At 37.4% G+C, this 22,499-nt stretch overlaps 1 protein-coding gene across 1 annotated transcript in view; it reads right to left on the bottom strand.

The window, feature by feature from the left end:
• MALRD1 (MAM and LDL receptor class A domain containing 1) overlaps nt 1-22,499 on the bottom strand; it is a gene marked incomplete at both ends in the record, with an annotated part of 584,975 nt that overhangs the window by 499,192 nt on the left and 63,284 nt on the right. The window contains 3 exons of the mRNA XM_082854883.1: nt 8,637-8,786; nt 17,433-17,640; nt 18,418-18,510. Coding sequence (XP_082711009.1) covers nt 8,637-8,786; nt 17,433-17,640; nt 18,418-18,510 — 451 coding nt within the window. The remainder of the gene's footprint in view (nt 1-8,636; nt 8,787-17,432; nt 17,641-18,417; nt 18,511-22,499) is intronic.

Genomic DNA, 22,499 nt, shown 5'->3' with positions numbered 1-22,499 from the left:
CCACCAGAGGGCACACAGCAGAAGCAAGAAGAACTACAAATCTGCAGCCTGTGGAACAAAAACCACATTCACAGAAAGAGAGACAAGATGAAAAGGCAGAGGGCTATATGCCAGATGAAGGAACAAGATAAAACCCCAGAAAAATAACTAAATGAAGTGGAGATAGGCAACCTTCCAGAAAAAGAATTCAGAATAATGACAGTGAAGATGATCCAGGACCTCGGAAAAACAATGGAGGCAAAGATCGAGAAGATGCAAGAAATGTTTAACAAAGACCTAGAAGAATTAAAGAACAAACAAACAGAGATGAACAATACAGTAACTGAAATGAAAACTACACTAGAAGGAATGAATAGCAGAATAACTGAGGCAGAAGAACGGATAAGTGACCTGGAAGACAGAATGGTGAAATTCACTGCTGTGGAACAGACTAAAGAAAAAAGAATGAAAAGAAATGAAGACAGCCTAAGAGACCTCTGGGACAACATGAAATGCAACAACATTTACATTATAGGGGTCCCAGAAGGAGAAGAAACAGAGAAAGGACCAGAGAAAATATTTGAAGAGATTATAGTTGAAAACTTCCCTAACACAGAAAAGGAAACAGCCACCCAAGTCCAGGAAGCACAGCGAGTCCCATGCAGGATAAACCCAAGGAGAAACATTCCGAGACACATAGTAATCAAATTGGCAAAAATTAAAGTCAAAGAAAAATTATTGAAAGCAGCAAGGGAAAAACGACACATAACATACAAGGGAACTCCCATAAGGTTAACAAATGATTTCTCAGCAGAAACTCTACAAGCCAGAAGGGAGTGGCATGATTTACTTAAAGTGATGAAAGGGAAGAACCTAAAACCAAGATTACTCTACCTGGCAAGGATCTCATTCAGATTCGGTGGAGAAATCAAAAGTTTTACAGACAAGCAAAAGCTAAGAGAACTCAGCACCACCAAACCAGATCTACAACAAATGCTAAAGGAACTTCTTTAAGTAGGAAACACAAGAGAAGAAAAGGACCTACAAAAACAAACCCCCCCAAATTAAGAAAATGGTAATGGGAACATACATATCGATAATTACCTTAAACGTGAATGGATCAAATGCTCCAACCAAAAGACACAGGCTTGCTGAATGGATACAAAAACAAGACCCATATATATGCTGTCTACAAGAGACCCACTTTAGACCTAGGGACACATACAGACTGAAAGTGAGGGGATGGAAAAAGATATTCCATGCAAATGGAAATCAAGAGAGTGCTGGAGTAGCAATACTCATATCAGATAAAATAGACTTTAAAATAAAGAATGTTACAAGAGACAAGGAAGGACACTAGATAATGGTCAAGGGATCAATTCAAGAAGAAGATGTAACAATTATAAATATATATGCACCCAACATAGGAGCACCTCAATACATAAGGCAACTGCTAAGAGCTATAAAAGAGGAAATAGACAGTAACACAATAATAGTGGGGGACTTTAACACCTCACTTACACCAATGGACAGATCATCCAAAATGAAAATAAATAAGGAAACACAAGCTTTAAATTACACAATAGACCAGATACATTTAATTGATATTTATAGGACATTCCATCCAAAAACAGCTTTCTTTTCAAGTGCACACAGAACATTCTCCAGGATAGATCACATCTTGGGTGACAAATCAAGCCTCAGTAAATTTAAGAAAATTGAAATCATATCAAGCATCTTTTCTGACCACAACACTATGAGATCAGAAATGAATTACAGGGAAAAAAACATAAAAAAAACACAAACACATGGAGGCTACAGAATACGTTACGAAATAACCAAGAGAACACTGAAGAAATCGAGGAGGAAATCAAAAAATACCTAGAGACAAATGACAGTGAAAACACAATGATCCAAAACCTATGGGATGCAGCAAAAGCAGTTCTAAGAGAGAAGTTTATAGCTATACAAGCCTACCTCAAGAAACAAGAAAAATCTCAAATAAACAATCTAACCTTACACCTAAAGGAACTGGAGAAAGAAGAAAAAACAAAACCCAAAGTTAGCAGAAGGAAAGAAATCATCAAGATCAGAGCAGAAATAAATGAAATAGAAACAAAGAAAATAATAGCAGAGATCAATAAAACTAAAAGCTGGTTCTTTGAGAAGATAAACAAAATTGATAAATCATTAGCCAGACTCATCAAGAAAAAGAGGAAGAGGACTAAAATCAATAAAATTACAAATGAAAACGGAGAAGTTACAACAGACACCGCAGAAATACAAAGCATCCTAAGAGACTACTACAAGCAACTCTATGCCAATAAAATGGACAACCTGGAAGAAATGGACAAATTCTTAGAAAGGTATAACCTTCCAAGACTGAACCTGGAAGAACCAGAAAATATGAACAAATCACAAGTAATGAAATTGAAACTGCGATTAAAAATCTTGAAACAAACAAAAGTCCAGGACCAGATCTTCACAGGTGAATTCTATTTAGAGAAGAGCTAACACCCATCCTTCTCAAACTCTTCCAAAAAATTGAAGAGGAAGGAACACTCCCAAACTCATTCTATGAGGCCACCATTACCCTGATACCAAAACCAGACAAAGATACTACAAAAAAAGAAAATTACAGACCAATATCACTGATGAATATAGATGTTAAAATCCTCAACAAAATACTAGCAAACAGAATCCAACAACACATTAAAAGGATCATACATCATGATGAAGTGGGATTTATCCCAGGGATGCAAGGATTCTTCAATATATGCATATCAATCAATGTGATACACCATATTAACAAACTGAAGAACGAAAACCATATGATCATCTCAATAGATGCGGCAAAAGCCTTTGACAAAATTCAACACCCATTTCTGATAAAAACTCTCCAGAAAGTGGGCACAGAGGGAACCTACCTCAATATAATAGAGGCCATATATGACAAACCCACAGCAAACATCATTCTCAGTGGTGAAAAACTGAAAGCATTTCCTCTAAGATCAGGAACAAGACAAGGAAGTTCACGCTCACCACTATTATTCGACATAGTTTTGGAAGTCCTAGCCATGGCAATCAGAGAAGAAAAAGAAATAAAAGGAATACAAATTGGAAAGGAAGAAGTAAAACCTTCACTGTTTGCAGATGACATGATACCATAGAGAATCCTAAAAATGCCACCAGAAAACTACTAGAGCTAATCAATGTATTTGGTAAAGTTGCAGGATACAAAATTAATGCATAGAAATCTCTTGCATTCCTATACACTAATGATGAAAAATCTGAAAGAGAAACTAAGGAAACACGTCCATTTACCATTGCAACAAAAACAATAAAATACCTAGGAATAAACCTACCTAGGGAGACAAAAGACCTGTATGCAGAAAACTGTAAGACACTGATGAAAAAAATTAAAGATGATACCAACAGATGGAGAGATATACCATGTTCTTGGACTGGAAGAATCAATATTGTGAAAATGACTATACTACCCAAAGCAATTTACAGATTCAGTGCGATCCCTATCAAATAACCAATGGCATTTTTTTATGGAACTAGAACAAATCATCTCAAAATTTGTATGGAGCCACAAAAGATCCCGAATAGCCAAAGCAGTCTTGAGGGAAAAAAACGGAGTGGGAGGAATCAGACTCCCTGACTTCAGACTATACTACAAAGCTACAGTAATCAAGACAATATGGTACTTGCACAAAAAGAGAAACACAGATCAATGGAACAAGATAGAAAGCCCAGAGATAAACCCCACGCACCTATGGTCAACTAATCTATGACAAAGGAGGCAAGGATATACAATGGAGAAAAAACAGTCTCTTCAATAAGTAGTGCTGGGAAAACTGGACAGCTACATTTAAAAAAGTGAAATTAGAACACTTCCTAACACCATACACAAAAATAAACTCAAAATGGATTCGAGACCTAAGTGTGAGACCAGACACTATAAAACTCTTAGGAGAAAACACAGGAAGAACACTCTTTGACATAAATCACAACAAGATTGTTTTTGATCCATCTCCTTGAGTAATGGAAATAAAAACAAAAATAAACAAATGGGACCTAATGAAACTGCAAAGCGTTTGCACAGCAAAGGAAACCATAAACAAGATGAAAAGACAATCCTCAGAATGGGAGAAAATATTTGCAAACAAATCAACGGACAAAGGATTAATCTGCAAAATATATAAACAGCTCATGCAGCTCAATATTAAAGAAACAAACAACCCAATCCAAAAATGGGCAGAAGACCTAAATAGACATTTCTCCAAAGAAGACATACGGATGGCCAAAAAGCACACGAAAAGCTGCTCAACATCACTAATTATTAGAGAAATGCAAATCAATACTACAATAAGGTATATCACCTCATACCAGTTAGAATGGGCATCATCAGAAAATCTACAAACAACAAATGCTGCAGAGGGTGTGAAGAAAAGGGAACCCTCTTGCACTGTTGGTGGGAATGTAAATTGATACAGCCACTATGGAGAACAGTATGGAGGTTCCTTAAAAAACTAAAAATAGAATTATCATATGATCCAGCAATCCCACTACTGGGCATATACCCACAGAAAACCGTAATTCAAAAAGATGCATGCACCCCAATATTCACTGCAGCACTATTTGCAATAGCCAGGTCATGAAAGCAACCTAAATGCCCATCGACAGACGAATGGATAAAGAAGATGTGGTACATATATACAATGGAATATTACTCAGCCATAAAAAGGAACGAAATTGGGTCATTTGTTGAGACGTGGATGGATCTAGAGACTGTCATACAGAGTGAAGTAAGTCAGAAAGAGAAAAACAAATATTGTATATTAACGCATGTATGTGGAACCTAGAAAAATGGTACAGATGAACCGGTTGGCAGGGCAGAATTTGAGACACAGATGTAGAGAACAAACGTATGGACACCAAGGCGGGAAAGCCACGGTGGGTGGGGATGGTGGTGTGATGAATTGGGCGATTGGGATTGACATGTATACTGATATGTATAAAATTGATATGTATAAAATTGATACATATACTGATATGTATAAAATTGATGACTAATAAGAACCTGCTGTATATAAAAATAAATTAAATAAAGTTCAAAAGTTTAAAAAAAAAGAATGTAGGTGTCAGTCTCCCCACGTTAAGCTTTCCAGGCCAGCCTCAACCTCACCTTTTGCAAAGGATGCACCCCCTTAATACAATTGCCCGGAAGGGATTCCTTACATGCTGCGAGAACATTTATAATGACTTTATAATGAATTTAGGTAAAAAAATCACAAATATTACCATTAAGAAGGAAGAAAGAAATCATAAATAAAACCAATGAAAGGAGGTTTGGATCAGGAATGCAAGAATGGTTTAATATTTGAAAAATCATTCATTTTATTAGAAACAAAAAGGATAACATCACGATCATATGATTATCACAACATATGCTGAAAAAAGCACGTGAAAAGTTTTAACATGCTTACATATATGTGTGTGTGTGTGTGTGTGTGTGTGTGTGTGTATATATATATATATATAAACTTAACAGACTATGACTAGAAGGAAACATCTTTTATTTTTCTTTTAGCATCTTTATTGGAGTATAATTGCTTTACAATGGTGTGTTAGTTTCTGCTGTATAACAAAGTGAATCAGCTATACATATACATATATGCCCATATCTCCTCCCTCTTGTGTCTCCCTCCCAGCCTCCCTATCCCACCCCTCTAGGTGGACACAAAGCACTGAGCTGATCTCCTTGTGCTATGCTTGGAAACATCTTTATCTGAAACAAAACCACCTTTTAGGAACTATAGCATTCAAGGCTGAATTACTGACAGCTTTTCCCCTAAATAGGAACAAGACAAGTACAGCAGCTATCACAAGCTCTATTTAACATTTTTCCAGAAGTCCTATCTAGGGCTATAAAACCAAAAAGAAAACAGAAGGCTTAAGATTTAGAAAGAAGGAAGTAAAATTGTCATTATTTGAAGACAAAGTAATTATGAACCCAGAAAATTTGAAACATTTATAAATTCTTAACTGTAATAAAAAAAAAGTTGGGCTTCCCTGGTGGCGCAGTGGTTGAGAGTCCGCCTGCCGATGCGGGGGACACGGGTTCGTGCCCCGGTCCGGGAAGATCCCACATGCCGCGGAGCAGCTGGGCCCGTGAGCCATGGCCGCTGAGCCTGCGCGTCCGGAGCCTGTGCTCCGCAACGGGAGAGGCCACAACAGTGAGAGGCCCGCATACCGCAAAAAAAAGTAAAAATAAAAAAATTAACAAGGTCATTGAATACAAGGTCAGTACTTAAAAATATAATTGTACTTATATATACAGCAACCAAAAAAATTAAGTTTTTAAAATGTGACACAGTAGCTGCAAAAATATTAAAAACCTAAGAAAATATTAGCAAAATATTTTTTAAATCTATGCACTGAAAGCTTCAAATATTTAGGAAAATTAAAGATCTAAATAAATTGAAAACTTAGGAACATTTGAAAAATCATTTTTCAGTGAAAGACAAATCAAGGTTACACACAAAAAATCATTTTATACCCATAAGTTTTTTAAAAATTAAAAGAATATAATGTCTATTGATGGTAGGCAAATAGAAAAAAGCACTCCTTTTTGCTGCTGGAATTTTAAGTATTAAAATTTGATGGGAAAGTACATATCTTTTGGTAAAAATATAGGAGTCTCACTTTTAGTCCTTTACTGCATAGAATAAAAGCTCCCCATATAAGAAAATGCATAAAAGTACGGATTTTGCAGCATTGTCATCATATTGTCACTCAATACGAGTATGGCTAGATATATTATGGCATATCCAGACCAAAGGAATAAAGCAAAAAAACAAAAAGAATTAGGCTTTTTCTGTTTCCAGGCAAGGTTGGGTATCAGGGACCAGATTTAGCCTTCTGTCTAACAGTAGCAAAGAAATCAAAACAATATATACTAAATAATAGTTTTCAAATGTAGGGCAATGGGAATGTAGAACCACAGGATAATGATCTCTGAGAGGGGAAACAAATGAACTAAGCCATACAATTTCCCCAGCTTACTGCCTAAACCGCGTTTCCAGCTGCCATTCAGGGAGGGGAAGCCAGGAGGAGTGTGGTCGTCTCCTCAAGTTGAAAAGATGGCACCCCGGGGAGACTCAAGTGGCTACAGTTCATAAAGCACAGTTCCAGGAGGGGAGAGCTGCAAAGAGAGAGAGCTCCAGAGATCTCCGGAGAGCTCCCCTCAAATTTCCACCTGAGTACTGACCAGGGCATGGATATAAGGAAACCACCTGAGGATGGAGGAAAACCTTCTAAAAGGGGCAGTTGAAGCATTGCCTCAAAGTCACAAAGGGCCAGAAATAGTAGGGTCTTTTCACTAACCAGAGTGGAAACGTTAATTATACATAGGAATTGGAAAGAGTGCTCAAGTTAAATGAAAACTTATATCCAGACAAAACCTGTAGGCAAATTTTATAGAATATTCATAATCACCAAAATTTAGAAACAACCCAAATATCCTTCCATCTGTTTACACCCAACTCTAGTAATGTGATATATACTCAATAACTGGTTTGAGAAAGGGAAAAAAAATCATTATATGAGCTTGGAGGAAATGTACTATTAATACATATAGTTCTAATAATTAACAGTCTCCTTCCTATCATAAACTTTAAATTTAATCCAATCTGTCACAGAATCTTAAGGGAAAAATGAGACTCATTGGCACAAAAGCAACAATTAAGATCTCACTCCACTGTTAAATAATAAGCTGCATTTATAGTTTTAGATAACGGATGGATAGCCAAAGTCTCCCTTCCATCCCCTAACATCCTCCCCAACTAACCCCAATTTCCAGTGGCTGAAGACACAGTCAATACTGTTAGTTTTCACATACTTCTTTGGAAATCTCAAAGGAGAAACAAATATAATAATGTCCAGTGGGGTTATACAAGCTTAAAGAGGCTCTACAGTACAGTTGCCTTATTATAAAGTTCATATGATACTAATGTACCTTTGTAATGTTATCCAAACAAAACAGAAATAGAACAAAACCTTGTGTTTTCCTTGGAGCTTCACAAACCCTTATTGGAATGCCGTATGCAGTTATGGTTGCTCTATTTGCAGGGGACATGTAAAAATTGTACTGCTGATTAAAAGTATCTATGCGGAAGAAGTAAGATTGTTTACTACAAAGAAGCCATAAGAGTGATTACATTGCATTCAAGTATTTGTAGATTTATTTTAAAGACAGTGCTAACTCTCTGTTCTTAGAAAAAGGATTAAACTATTTTTCTTTCTGTTTTATGAAATTTGGATTGCTCTAAAAAGAAGACAGCCCTACTGTACATGATTCATGACAACTAGAGAAAATTACCAGAAGACTTTTCCCCTCTTCATGCCTTCAATCCAACCTTTTAAAAAGTGTAACAAAAAGTTTTGTTATTAAAACAATGCTCCTTTCAGGAAACTCAATTAAGCACAACTTATTAAGTTGATCAGGACAATTTAAAGCAAGACAAACCAGAGTTCCATTTATAAAGTCTATAGATAGAAGTGAAAACACATAGTATCATCATTCACAACAGGAAAGAAAGACAACAATTTTGGGAGGGAAGGAAAAAAAAAAGAGGAGAATGTCCTACCATGATTTGTGTTTGTTGTGTTCTCAGCATCAGGAAGATGGTGGTCTACACTCGTCAACCTTTTCACGAATTCCCAGTGTGAATCTTCTTCTGTGAGAAATGGCTCCCAGCCACAGAAACCAGACTCAAAGCCACACCTGAGATGATTTGCTGTTACGCACAAAAAGAAAACTGGTAAGGAGGAATGAAGGGGGAGCGAGCAGGGAAACACTGGCTCTATGTTAGCCAATCAACTTAGGCAGTCAGAACTGTCGCTCCACTTCGTAAAGAATGTTTCCCGATCGTCAGAATAGTTTTACTTTTTCCAACCTCACAAAGTGTTCCACGTGCTGTGTGAGGCATCATTGCCCCTCTATAACTCTTCTGTTTCCAAGCCTGGCACATTCCACCCTGGTTGGCCATCTCCACTGCATTTAATGAGACAGGGTGAAACTCTACAGCTTTTCAGAGAGTAACCAATTCATCTGCCAAGATGAAAAAGATTCACCTGCCGAGATGGTTAAAAAAAATTTGAAAGGATGGTATTTAAATTAATTCTAGACACCTGAAGAGCTTGAGGTCGGCACCTTAGAATTCATTCTATTATGCTACTTTAACAGCTTCTCAAAAAAAAAAAAAACAATCCCTAGCCACTTTGCATTGCAGGTAAATTAGATATTTTGAACTTTGCTTTGTTTCCCCTTCTTAATACACAACTAAAAAGTTGAAAAATACTTAAGTTCCTACATTTATCACAAAGCACGACTTCTAGAGAAAGTCGGGATTTGGGGTAAGCTTCCTAAGCCCCTTTCCTAGCTTTTTCACCAAATTAGTGAGGAAAAAACAAGTTTCAGCGGACTGGGCCATACACCAGAAGTTCTAACAACTTGATTTGTGCTTTCAAGAAATTAGCTTTTATGTGTTTAAATTTTCTTTTCCTGAAATAAGAATCATAGTATCAGCCTATCTTAGTTTGGGGGATAAACTAATACAATTAATTTAAAACGTATTTCCAGGTATTTCTCTTTATGCAGACACATTTTCATAACAGATGGGAGGACAAAATAATTCTTGGTCAGAAAACACCTAAAGTTTTGACAGGCTCCCTAACATCACAATTCTATTATCTTTAATAAAAGTAATAATAGATGTGTTCTCACTGAGCTCCAAGTATGTGTCCAGTATTTTGCATATATTGCCATTTGTTTTCACAAATACCCTACACAGCAAGCATAATTATCCCCGAAAGATTTTCTTTTTGAAATTTTAGCACTAAGCAACTCACCTATGGTAAGTTTTAGTAAATGGAATGTCCAGGCTTTGAGCTGTTTGACACCAAAGCTTATACTTTGAAGCCTCCCTGCACCTGGGACTCTGTCTCAAAATTTAAAAGACTGCTTCACTGTATGCTTGCTCTTAACCATTATTTTCAGTTTTAAATAATGTGAGCAATTTTATAAGCAATATTGAATAAGCCCACTATATCTTAATAATCAAAGGATTTTCAAATTTCTATAAAAACGGAGGCCTGGTTTCACGACCAGATATTTCATCACTAACGTGTCAACTCTTAAGACACTGAAGTGCACTTTGTAAGTGACAGGGCCACTTAAATTTTCTCTACGTGTAAATTCAACGTATAGATCTTAGAGCTATGCTTGTTTCGACAGTCCTATAATGGATATATAATGAAAGGTATTTTTCTTTACAAGCAAATATTATTTTCCCCTTAAATATATTTCCCCCAAAATAAAAACAAGTAAATTAACTATCATGTAATCATGAAAAAATGTTGCACATCCCCTCATGGTGAATCAACATGACAAGGAGATGCTGTTCACCCACATAGTACTTGGCTGGAAATCTATTGCTTCTGGATGTTTCTTTTCACAGCTCTGGCTACAGAGTTGATAAGCTACTGTTATTGATAAAAAGTTAATGCTCCAAGGAGAGCCTCTTCTGTTTTGTGACAGTCTTAAGAACCTGTGACCTAGCTGTGACTGTCTTCCTGGGCACCCAGAAAATCCTCTGGTCTATTCTTTGGTCCTCTGTGAACTTTGCCACCTGCTAAGCCACCTCCCAGCTCTTCTAAGTCAGTTGGTAGAATGCAGAAATAGACAAGATTTGAAATATATACTTGACCCGTGAAATGTGCTTACAAGTTGCAAATTCTTGGTCGTGAACTTGGTCAAGGAATCCTTCCGCCTCCCCCACCACGGGTACACTCAATTCCTAAACGCACACATCCTTGGAATAGAAAATCTTCCATCTGGGTTGGCCCAGGATTGTCCCAGTTTACACCTGTTGTCCAAGGATAATAATACCTCTCCCCTTTCCTCTCAAATGACTCTGTTTGGGCAATAAATTCAATACTGCCCTATTGGGGCAATAAATTATATATTAATTCACAAAGGAAGCAAGTCCATGCAGATAACAATCTTATTGTTATATGCAATGGTGTGAAATAGCTATAAGACCAGTGAGTGTGGAAATGGAAAGTCACCCAAGCATCACCAAACCCTTCCGCAGACTCTTCACATCTGTGCCTGTGTCACTCAACTGCAAAAATGTAAAGAAGATTTCAAGACGAAGTAACTTTGGATTGAATAAATGTTGAAATTTGGCTTTAGGAGAAAAGTTCAAACCATTTCTTTCATTATCTGCACGTTTTATCAGTTAAAATGTCAATCACTGCACTGTCCACAGAACACTAAACACCACTGTCCTTTGAAAAATGAAAATTAATTTTTAAAATCCATCACTATAAAGATATATGAAAGCACAATGGTGCAATCACCTCTGTAAAAATCTTGGTGAACTTCTCAGGTGTTTTTACCAAAGACATTCGTTCCAATACACTTCAAAGGACTTGTTTTAAAGCTAAATATTCTAGAACTTAACTGCACTATAAAATACAAGTCAAGCTTCAAACCAAAGTTGAAGTTCTTCCATTAATATATCCCCTACATAATTCAAAATATTTAAGGTGAAGTTATAAATATCTGAAGAAAACCAGGAAGGCCAAACACATTCTGGCAGCTACTAAATGTCTTATGAAACCACATGTGTTAAACGTTAAATGTTTACAAAATCTAAAAAATCATGTATTCATATAAACAAAATGTATTCATTACAAACAGTGATTTTGATTATGTGGTTGCTTTTACTTAAATTTCTGTGACTACAAAACACATTTCACCATCTCTAATCAGAAGATGAGATATGCCACAGTTCATAATTTTAGTGAAATTTCACTGAGTTCATCAGTTAGAGTAATATTTTTAAATTATGACAATGCTTTGTCTTGCATATTTAACCACTGAAGCATATTAGCAGAAGAAAAAGAATTTCATTGTGGCGGCTGAGGAAAATTCTGGATCGTGAAAATTAAAATATTTATGAACTCTCCAGTTTGGAAGTAAATCAGTTCTCTATTACGTAAGAAAAAAGTTTGCACGGGAATGCTCCATTCAATAAGCGTATATTAGGCTTTAATATGATTATAATATATAAACATTTTGTTAATATTTATTGAGAACCTACAAGGATCTTTTCTCCACTAAATATACATGTATTTCCCTTACCCTCAGGAAGTATTGTTAGTATTCAATATTTATTTTTCAAAATATGGAAGACATCCAGAGACAGTATCATGGTAAAGATTAAATGCATTGCACTGGATTCTTGGTTTAAGCTTCTTTCACTTGAATATTGTACGAACTTCTCCTTTGAAGTGTAACAATTTATATTAGCAGGTTAAATGCTCTAACAACTCCTATTTATTCAATTAAAAGCTTTTTTCCCCATGGAATTGTCCAAACGGTTTTGATTTAAACACACATCTGTCAATCCTGCCATCCTTTTTGGAACATACAGTCTTTTTCTGTATGTTATGATTGAAAATTAGATATATATATATATATATATATATATATTCAAAATTTTACTGTGATAAAATATACTTAATATAAAATTACCTTTTTAACCATTTTTAAGTGTACAGTTGAGTGGCACTAAGCACCTTCACACTGCTGTACACCCAACACCATCATGAATCTCCAGAACTTTTCCATCCTCCCAAATCCAAACTCCATACCCATTAAACACTTACCCCCATTTTTCTCTTCCCCTCACCCCGGCAACCACCATTCTGCTTCCCATTTCTATGAATTTGATTCCTCTAGGTAAGAAGAATTATACAATGTTTGTCCTATTGTGACTTGCTTATTTCACTTAGCATGTCTTCAAGGGTCAGCCACCTTGCAGCGTGTGTCTACATGTAAGCATTGGGTATATTTTCTTTGTAAGTTGTTCAGCTAGTCAGTGTATACATTTAGATATGTCTGGCACATGTTATATTAGAAATGTTTTAAAACTATATTGCATATTTATTTTATTCTTAAATGTCCCTATTTTATACAGGATCATGTTAATAACGATCAAAAATCTATTGTTTGGAATCATGCAGTATTTGTCCTTCTGTGACTAGCTTATTTCACTTAGCATAATGATTCCACTTATATGAGGTACCTAAAATACTTACGCTCATGTTATTCAGTTGGTATAAAGTTTCAGTTATGCAAGGAAATGTCTATAGTCAACAATACTGTATTATGCACTTTTGTCAATTGTTTTGCAATACTTAATGCTTTTAAAATACTTTTGCAATACTTAATGCTTGTCAAAAAGACAGCCTTTTGTGAAGTATTTTGAGAAGGGAGAAGCAGAAAGGAGGAGCATGAAAAAAAAGCTCACTTGTCTGCCACTAACACCGGGTCATCAGGGCCTTTTTTATGTTCATGTGAACGATGTATTTGAAGCTGAAGGACAGGCGTTTCCTGCGCATCTCCTGCACCAATCGTGAGGATGGAGCCTTTTAGGGTGGAATTGGCAAAGTTTTACTGGACAAGCGCGTCTAGACTGTTTAGAACTTTGACAGGTGACATCCTCCACTCGGTAAGGGTTAGATGACTTCGGACAAGTCCTACAAAACTGCTTGAAGTAAACCTCGTGAGCGCGGGGTTCACACCTCGCACCTCCACTTTCCCATCCTTGCAGTAATCACAGCCTTCTTCCTGCTCTAAGAACTGGAAACGCCCGCCACGCTCCTCGCTGGCTCCCGGCTCTAGCCACCACCTGTTCCCGCAGCGGCCAGCTCGCCTCGGTCAAGATCACGCTGTCTGGGGCCTCCCCACCGGAGGCGGCTGCTTCAGGCTCCTGGCAGAACGCCTCCCCAGGCCTCCCGCGGCTCCCAGATCACCCACACCGTGGCCTGGGCCACGCCCTCCCCCAGGGACCACGGCCACTGGGGCGCCTTCCTCGGCGACACCTCTCCTGCCTCGGGGTGTCAGAGATGGTGGCCCTCCCTCCCCCTCCGGCGCCCCCAGTTCCGCTCGCCCTCTCGGCCCCTTCAAGGAAGGTATTGCGGCGGGATGCAAGGACTCGGGACAGCGCGGGAAGCGCACGCGTCCCGGGGCACCGGGATGCCCTGCTTGGAGAGGCCCCCAACCTGGGTGCCCTGCGGGGGAGGCCGAGCCGCCTGCACCCGCACCCTCAGGTCCGGGATCACAGGGGCAGGGGGTCGCGGGTCTGCACAGCCCCCTGCACCGTCCCAGCGAGGGCTGCACCGAGATGTCGTGGCGCGTGTTCACCTGCAAGGGCCTATCGAGGCTGCTGACTGCAGGGCGAGGCGGGGCCTCACCTGCGGCAGGTGGTCCGTGAACCTTGCCCGCTGGGAGATGTGGAAACACTCGGCGGCCCTCAGCTCACCGCAGCCCCGGAAAGACCACGAGGTTGTGCAGAGGAAGTGGGAGGGTAGCGCCGGCTCGGGTGCCGCCAGCGGCCCTGCCCAGCCGCGCCCTTGGCTTTGGCTGCCAGCGGATAGGGGTAAGGATCCTAGCGGGGGGCGCAACCCGGTACATGCAACTGTCCAGCACCTTGGCCTCCAGGGCACCCATATGCATAGCCCCACCTAGTTAAGCAAATAAATCTTACGTCAAATGTTCTGACTACAAAAGGGGTGGGGGGAGGGCAGGGGAGGGCAAGGAAAACTTTGGAGGTGAAGGATGTGGTGACAGTTTCACAGGTGTATGCATATGTCCAAACTTATCAAACTGTATACATTGATTTTGTGCCGATTTTCATACAATAATTATACCTTAATAAAACTATTTTAAAATGTATTGTTTGGAATTATAATGCCCTTAGGGATTAGCGAAGTACTGGGAGTTTTGTTTCTATCATGAAAGGCCTCCAATTTGCCTCTTAAGACTACTTTTTTTTTTATTGCCACCTGTTTTCTCTCTCGGCCATCTCTTCAATTCTGAAGTCTTTTAGGCACAGTGGTTCTCAAACTTTAATATGCAGGTGAATCACCTGGGACATTGTTAAAATGAAACTCCGGATTCTGTAAGGCTGGGTTATATCCTCAAGTTCTGCATTTCAAAGGAACTCTCAGATGCTGCCGCTGATACTGCTGGTCAAGGAAGTAACGCTATAATAGCAAACTCTAGCAAAACCCATTTTCCCTTTACCATTAACCGCTTTTGAAAAGGCACTAGGCTACAGGCTCAATCAACTACATTTGTCAAAACAGTATAAAAGTAAGAGGAACTTGGTAAAGAAAGAACACCTGAGTGAATGTGCCTTTTGCAAAAAGCACACTGACTACAGATACCAACTGACAATATTCATGAGTTAATATTTACCGAGTCTCCAGAGTATGGTAAGTACTCCTGGTGTATTCAAACTATGTCTATGAGCTACAGCATTCTGGAGATTCACCCTATACTGGATACAAAGAAGATATAAAAGCACTTTCCTTGTGCTTCATGAACTTTAAAATTCTATTTTTAAGAAAAATTTGTATAACGAATTCAAATTTGTAAAATATAAATTTAAAAGTATGTGGGAAATGTTTCAAAGTGGCTTTAACTTTCAAAGGAAAGCCTCTTAATTTGTAATAACATATGTATGCATGTGTATATATGCACAATATGTTAAACACTTCAGTGCAGAAAACAGTGTAACGTTATATCAATTCTAATAATTCAATTACTATATAAATAATTTCCTCAAAGCAAAAATGATTGTACCAATATTTACATGAAATACTCATGCTGACATCAAAGTATATGGATATTTTGTAATATGTAACACGGCTACCTTTTTTTTTTTGGTCATATCCCTTACATAAGGTTGATCTCAAGCAAGCATGACAGGTTTTCTTTGGCCAAATGAGCTTACATTATTTGGAATACTTATCAGACTAAGAAGTAACACTATCTGTTGATAAGCACAGCCATCTGTCCCTGAATTCACACAAAGGAAATGGCAGGATGGTATCAAGATATACTCTATGGGGAAAATGCCAGATAAGTAATCAATGAAACTTCAATGAAGGAGGAGACATGGGAAAATATGTCCAAAATTGAATGCTAAAGCATCTACCAACACTCTAGGTGGAATTCGATTAAGAAAACCGATTAAAAGGAAAGCCTTCACCAGAGGAAAAAAAGGAGAGAAGCAGCTAAGTTTCCATATGTAGAATTGAAAAGATAAGAAATATATTTACTTTCAGTTATTGGAATTGAGAATAATACAAACCATTAGAAAGGTGAATTTCTCCAAAAGAAATGAACCAAATTGCCCGTTAAAAAGCATTTAAATGAAGCATTAAGAGGAATGTGACACTCACATTGGAGGAAATGAATGGTCCTCATATTTAATGAACAAAAAGAGAGCACCGAAAACACCCACAGAGATCATACTGGTAAGGAGATTATTTTGCTTCAATCTATGGTTAAGACCAGGTGTCTGAGGAATTAATTGAATTCCTGCTTACAAACAGGCAGAGGATTTCTCGCTTGCTTTCCCATCTTCCCTTTTCTACACCCCAGTCCACTGCTGTTAATAAAATGCTTACTTGCCCATCAGCAGAAGCATTTTCATTAAAAAAGTGACATTTATCTTACTGCCATACTTTTCTTTTGCTCAACAAACTATATCGCTAAAATAAAACACTGCAGCAAAATAAATGTCAAATTTTTAATAATTAAAAAACCCTCTTGTTTGTGACATAAAAATTGGATGCATTTAGTTTTAATTCATTTCTAAAGAGACACAAGTATCTTAGTTGCTAAGGTACCTCATATGAGAACCATCACGTAGGTTGTAAATTACATTATATTTCCTTTCTCATACAACTAGGTTTGAATAGTCATGGAATTTCTCATCATTACTCCTATCAAAGACTCTCCATAAACGGTCTGAAATGAAGTTGTTGGGCTTTTTTGCCTAGTCATGAATACCAACCATGGCTGACATGACTTCTATATCACCATGGTTGTCTGGAAGGCCATGGCAGCCCTTCTCCTCTTTCCCCTTTCCCCACAGCTTCCCACATGATTGGTCAGAATGGAAAAAGCCCTACATTTAATAAAGGTTAGCAATCCATAATATATGTCTCCAAAGAGAAGAGTACAAATAGGTTCCCTCTCCCATCCATTTTCCTCTTTAATCAACACACACACACACACACACACACACACACACATACACACACACACACAACTAATCACAACTATTCATTTGTTGAACAAATGGAGAGATTTCAAGTGTTAGCAAAAAGCACCAAAACATCATAGAGATGTAGGATAGAGACGCCCACGAGGAATAGTAGTGATGGCTTCAGAATGAGAATGTACATTCACCTTACTTCATACAAATTAAATGTACCTTGCTCAAGACAAAGACTCTTAAATCCAAGCATAGTCATGAATGTGAGCATATGAGTGAGTAAACCGTTAATTTACTTACAGCAAGTCGCTGGATCCTCATCACTCTCATCAGAACAGTCCTGCTGAGAGTCACAGACCAATTCTTGGGCGATGCACTGGCCGCTGGCACAAGTGAATTCATCTGCAGAGCAAAGCTGTCTGGATGGGGCCTGTGCACAGGCGTAGACCCAGAGATCGTCTAGCCCAATAAAACCTTTCTGGCTCAAAATAGTCCCTTCAAAAATAATCTTCAGGGAAAAACAAAGAACAATTTGTGAGCTTACAATCGCTTCAAAAAGACCCAAAAACGAATAACAGAGATTAAAGAATTATTAAGAAAAATGCCTGTTTAAAGAGCAAGCAAATACAACTAAGAATAAAGTTCCTATTTGATCAGCTTGACCCACACACATAAGACTGATGGGCACATTAGATCCACTGAGGCCCCTGAGAAATAACCCATGATCTGACGAAAGCATCCCATTTAACCACCGACAACGTCCCTGACTGCAAACTTGTTGTTTGGTCATCTTCACAGCCCTCTTACTTTAATATTCAAGGAAAAGAATAAATGTTAACACTCCTTATACTAGAGCTATAACTGCATTTGGTTTTTTAACTACTAAAATTAGTTATTGCAATGCATGAAGGGAAATGTCAGGCAGACAGTAAGATACACAATAGAAGAGAACATTTAAAAGAATAAATTTGGGGCTTCCCTGGTGGCACAGTGGTTGAGAGTCTGCCTGCTGGTGCAGAAGCCTACACGTCCGGAGCCTGTGCTCCGCAACGGGAGAGGCCACAACAGTGAGAGGCCTGAGTACCGCCAAAAAAAAAAAAAAAAAAAAAAAAGATTTGACCTGAGTAGGGCTAGGTACAATGAAAAGTAATTGCTCTCCCCAGATATACAAGTCTACATCCCTAATTTCAATGCTAATTTAAATTAAGCAATGGGTGATAAATTCATAACTACAAAGCTAAAAATTAAACTCATGATAAAAAATACTTGTTTTTCCCTTTTATACCTGAAATGTCTTCAGTCCTTCTGGTATTAACACATCCGCTTTCACCCATTTTCTGCGAGTTGATATGTTGTATGTCCAAAATATTTCTTCTTCCTTTGATCCAAAGAAAAAGACATCACTCATTCCCCAAATTCTACTCCCATAGTTATATATGTGCTCTCTTAATTATATTTCAGTGGATTTTACCCTACCTGTAGGATACTAAGTACTAAGAAATCTAAAGTATTGGTTAAAAAGCTATATAACATTTTAAAAGAAAAATGAAGAAAAGGAGAGGGGAAGGGATGAAAAGATAGAGCACAGAGGATTTTTAGGGTAGTGAAAATACTCTTTATGATAATATAATGATGGATACATGTCATTCATTATACATTTGTCCAAACCCATAGAATGTGCAACACCAAGAGTGAACCCTAATGCAAACTAGAGACTTCAGGTGATAATGACATGTCAATGTTGACTCATCAACTGTAACACGTGTGCCACTCTGGTGGAGGATGCTGATAATGGGTGAGGCTAAGCATGTGCGGGGACAGGGGGTATAAGGGAGAGATCTCTGTACCTTCCTCCTGATTTTGCTGTGAATCTAAAACTGCTCTATAAAAATTACTGTCTTTAAAAATAAGGAAATAAAGCATGTCTACATAGTAAAGCTGCCTGTTCTTTTTTTATGATGGAGAGTAAGGACAGAACAAAAATTTGAACGGAATCTTGAATAAAGTACTGCACTTCAAAAAATAAAATTCTAAATAGCAACTAATAAACCAGCTATTTATATCTTAATCCCACTGACATTACTTCATTTTGCAATATTGCCATAACAGGAAAGAAAAACTGGCAGGCAAATATTTAACATGAAAGTTAAAAAATTGTTATCAGACGTATTTTCTGTACAATCTCACCTTACATATTTTTTCCTATGGAAGAATTCATTCCAAGTTCCAAATAATACACTTGTTTTCTGGAGATTATACTTCTATTTGACTCTCCAGTCACTCAGTCAAAGACCTTTTCATGTCTTCTAAAGCATGCTACGTCATGCATTTGTATGGTGATCATTTTCTAGGTTGCAAAGTGTATCCAAAATTATGTTACTATATACTATGAGGTCAGATATTCGATAAAAGTCTATAATGTACTCCACAATTTTGCCTATGGTAGTGGACTTTATGATTTACGACTGTGCTTTTATGTTCTGAAATAATCCTATTCTTCCTTAGATTTAGTGAAATATATGTATAATGAACTATAGTGAAAATGCAGACAGTGGCATAAATATGTCTCAGGTTGAGCTCTGAGACTACCTCTGTGTTCTCCTTCTGAGAGATAGGAAACAGCACTGAAAGGTGACATCTAGTTGTAATTCAAATGACACATGACACTCATACTTTTTCAGTCTCTCGTTAGCCTTCATTTCCTCACTTGGTTTCACTTATTTCATTCATACTTAAGATTTTCTAAAAATGAATCTATTTTTAACTTAGTCCTTTGCCCTTTGTTATCTACTCCAATTTCCAAGTCTTAAGTATTTCAGAAGATAGTCGAAACCAATTAAAATATACTTCATTCCATTACTTATTCATATCAATGGTTAAGACTTCCACAAGACAATGAAACATACATGGGGGACACATTTTCGGCTGATACCTTCCAGGTCACATCCCAATGAAGTGAAGCTATAAAAAGTTGATAAATACAGCAAATTTTTCTTTCAATAATTTCTAATGCAACGTCAATTATTTAGCATCGAGACACGACATTCTCCACAGATGCTGTTAGTGACACTACTTGGCAAGCTGCATTCACCATGTCCCCTCACTTTAATTTTATGAGGATAATTTACAGCTATTGTGCTCTTTCTTCACAGTGCCTAACTGATTCCCCCGTTCTACTTGAAGAAGAATGCATTTACATTTTTTTCAGAAAGCTGAGCAGAGTTCTTTCTAAACTTAAATGGTTTTTCACACAAGAAGCTAATGGTATATTGTGTATGAAATCCAGAATTTTTTTAACACATTTTCCTATCTGACAACACAAGCAATGAAAAGGAAAAAGGATTTACCTCAGCTAAATGAAATCAGCTTTTATTTTATTTTTGTCCTTACTCTCGGACTCTTATCTAGTTACTTTCAACAGGTGTCAATGTAAAAAAGAAACCCTCAGTTCCGAAAAGCCTTTCAAGGGATGTTCTAATTTTCTATTATCTTAAAATCAATCAAAATTATTTAAATGTCTTTATTCCCCTAGACCAGGATCAATAATGCCATTTTACCTTTCAAGAAAAATATTTATCACTAGATCTCTTAGAGATCAGCTTATCCTTCCCCCTTTCAATGAAAAAAAATCAAGGTATCAAATTCAAGGTTATTTTTTTTTTAACTACTTTTGATTGCATGTGGTGATAGGACCATGTACTGTGGCAAAAACCTTCCTTCAAGGAGAGCTCATTATAGCTTTAAAATCTGTATCATACAAGAAAAGATACTTTCTAAGGCATTTTCTTTCCTGTCCCAACTATGTGTTCCTGCTATTTATTTGCCAATGGGAATTTTAAAATATGTAAAAGGCACCCCAAGCTGGACACCCCCACTATCCTTGGCTCACTGGCATGGCAGCTGTCCTCAGGATAAAAGATAGGCCATTGCTATGATTATTTTCTTATAGATGATGGACAGAGACTTAATCCTAAGAACAGTTCGATGGTACAAACGAGAACTGCTACACACTGAAGCTGACTTGAAAAGTTTCAACTTTTGAGTTAACTTGTCTTTTACCTATTTTCTATTTCTCAAGTTCTAAAGTACTCTGAAAATAAAGAAAATTACCCTCAGCATTCTCACTAGATATTTCTTGGTTCATCAGCACATTTCATTCTAAGGGTTATTTTCGTTATTCTATTCATGGAATGTGTAAATGATCATTTTCATCAAGAGCTAATTTTTTAAATGATAGGTTTGAAATCCTTTTCAACTCTGTGATAAAACATCAACTTGTCATTTAAATGTGCTTTGATGCAGTTTGCATTGGTGACCAACGTTTTACGTGTATAGAGCACAGCAAACAGTGTCAGAAAAGACTGGACACTGCCTTGCAGAATTCTGGGTAAACTAATGGATCAAACATCAGTCAACACTCTCTAAGACGTACCCCCAATCGGTTCTGATTAGCATACTAGGTCAGTTCTCCATAATTAACTTCTTCTTTTCCTATAATGTGGGAGATGGAATCTTGGTAAGTCTATTCTTATTATATGAGGTGGTATCTGAAGCCAATTTGTTTGCACTTTTTTCTTGTGCAATCCCAGAGCCAGCAGAGGAATGATATTGCTCACGTTCAATAATTCAAAACTCCATATCCACATACTGAAACTTAAAATCCATCACTGATGTTCACGGTAGATTAAAATAATCCTTAGTATTAGAAGATAGATAACAAGTTTCTACTCAAACTTAGGACAGTGACTCATTCAAAATCTAATGACTACTGATTACCCACCATGTGAAAAACACTATTGTAGGACCGTATATTTTTAAAGCATCTTTAAGTATAATATAAGCTCAACAAAATTATTCCAGACTTTTTTTTTATGCCTTTGTGAAGGAGGATTTGGAAATTACAGAAAATTTCAAATTGCATGAAAGCTCAATGGGCTTGGTTTACATGGCACAGGTGATAATAACTAAAAGGTGCTTAAAGCTTGAATGGTATAATGTATACGGTTAAAGTTTAACCTCTTTTTTTTTGTAAAATTTCTCCCAATTATCTGAAAGTTTGGAGTATTACACAAAGGGCAGGGAGAGGTTTCTGTCCCTCCACCCACCCCACACCATGTCAAACTGAATGAAATATATCAAATAGATTCTAGGGCAGTGGACTGCCAAATATTGCTACAAAAAAAATGTGACAAAATATAGTTACAAAATGCTACAAATTGTGTCTCATCCGGGTAACAAAGGACAATGTATTAGGCCATCTGATGAGAGTAGTCATTCAACTTCATGCTTTAGAAGTCTGGAAAAGAGAAGTAGAAGAAAAAAGACTGGATATGACGAAAACAACACAAAAGGAAAAGGGAGAGATGA

This window comes from Leucopleurus acutus, assembly GCF_964270905.1.
Source record: "Leucopleurus acutus genome assembly, chromosome: 1".
Taxonomy (NCBI): Eukaryota; Metazoa; Chordata; class Mammalia; order Artiodactyla; family Delphinidae; genus Leucopleurus; species Leucopleurus acutus.
Note: the sequence above shows the minus strand (reverse complement) of the source record. Positions and strands in the feature narration are given on the sequence as shown.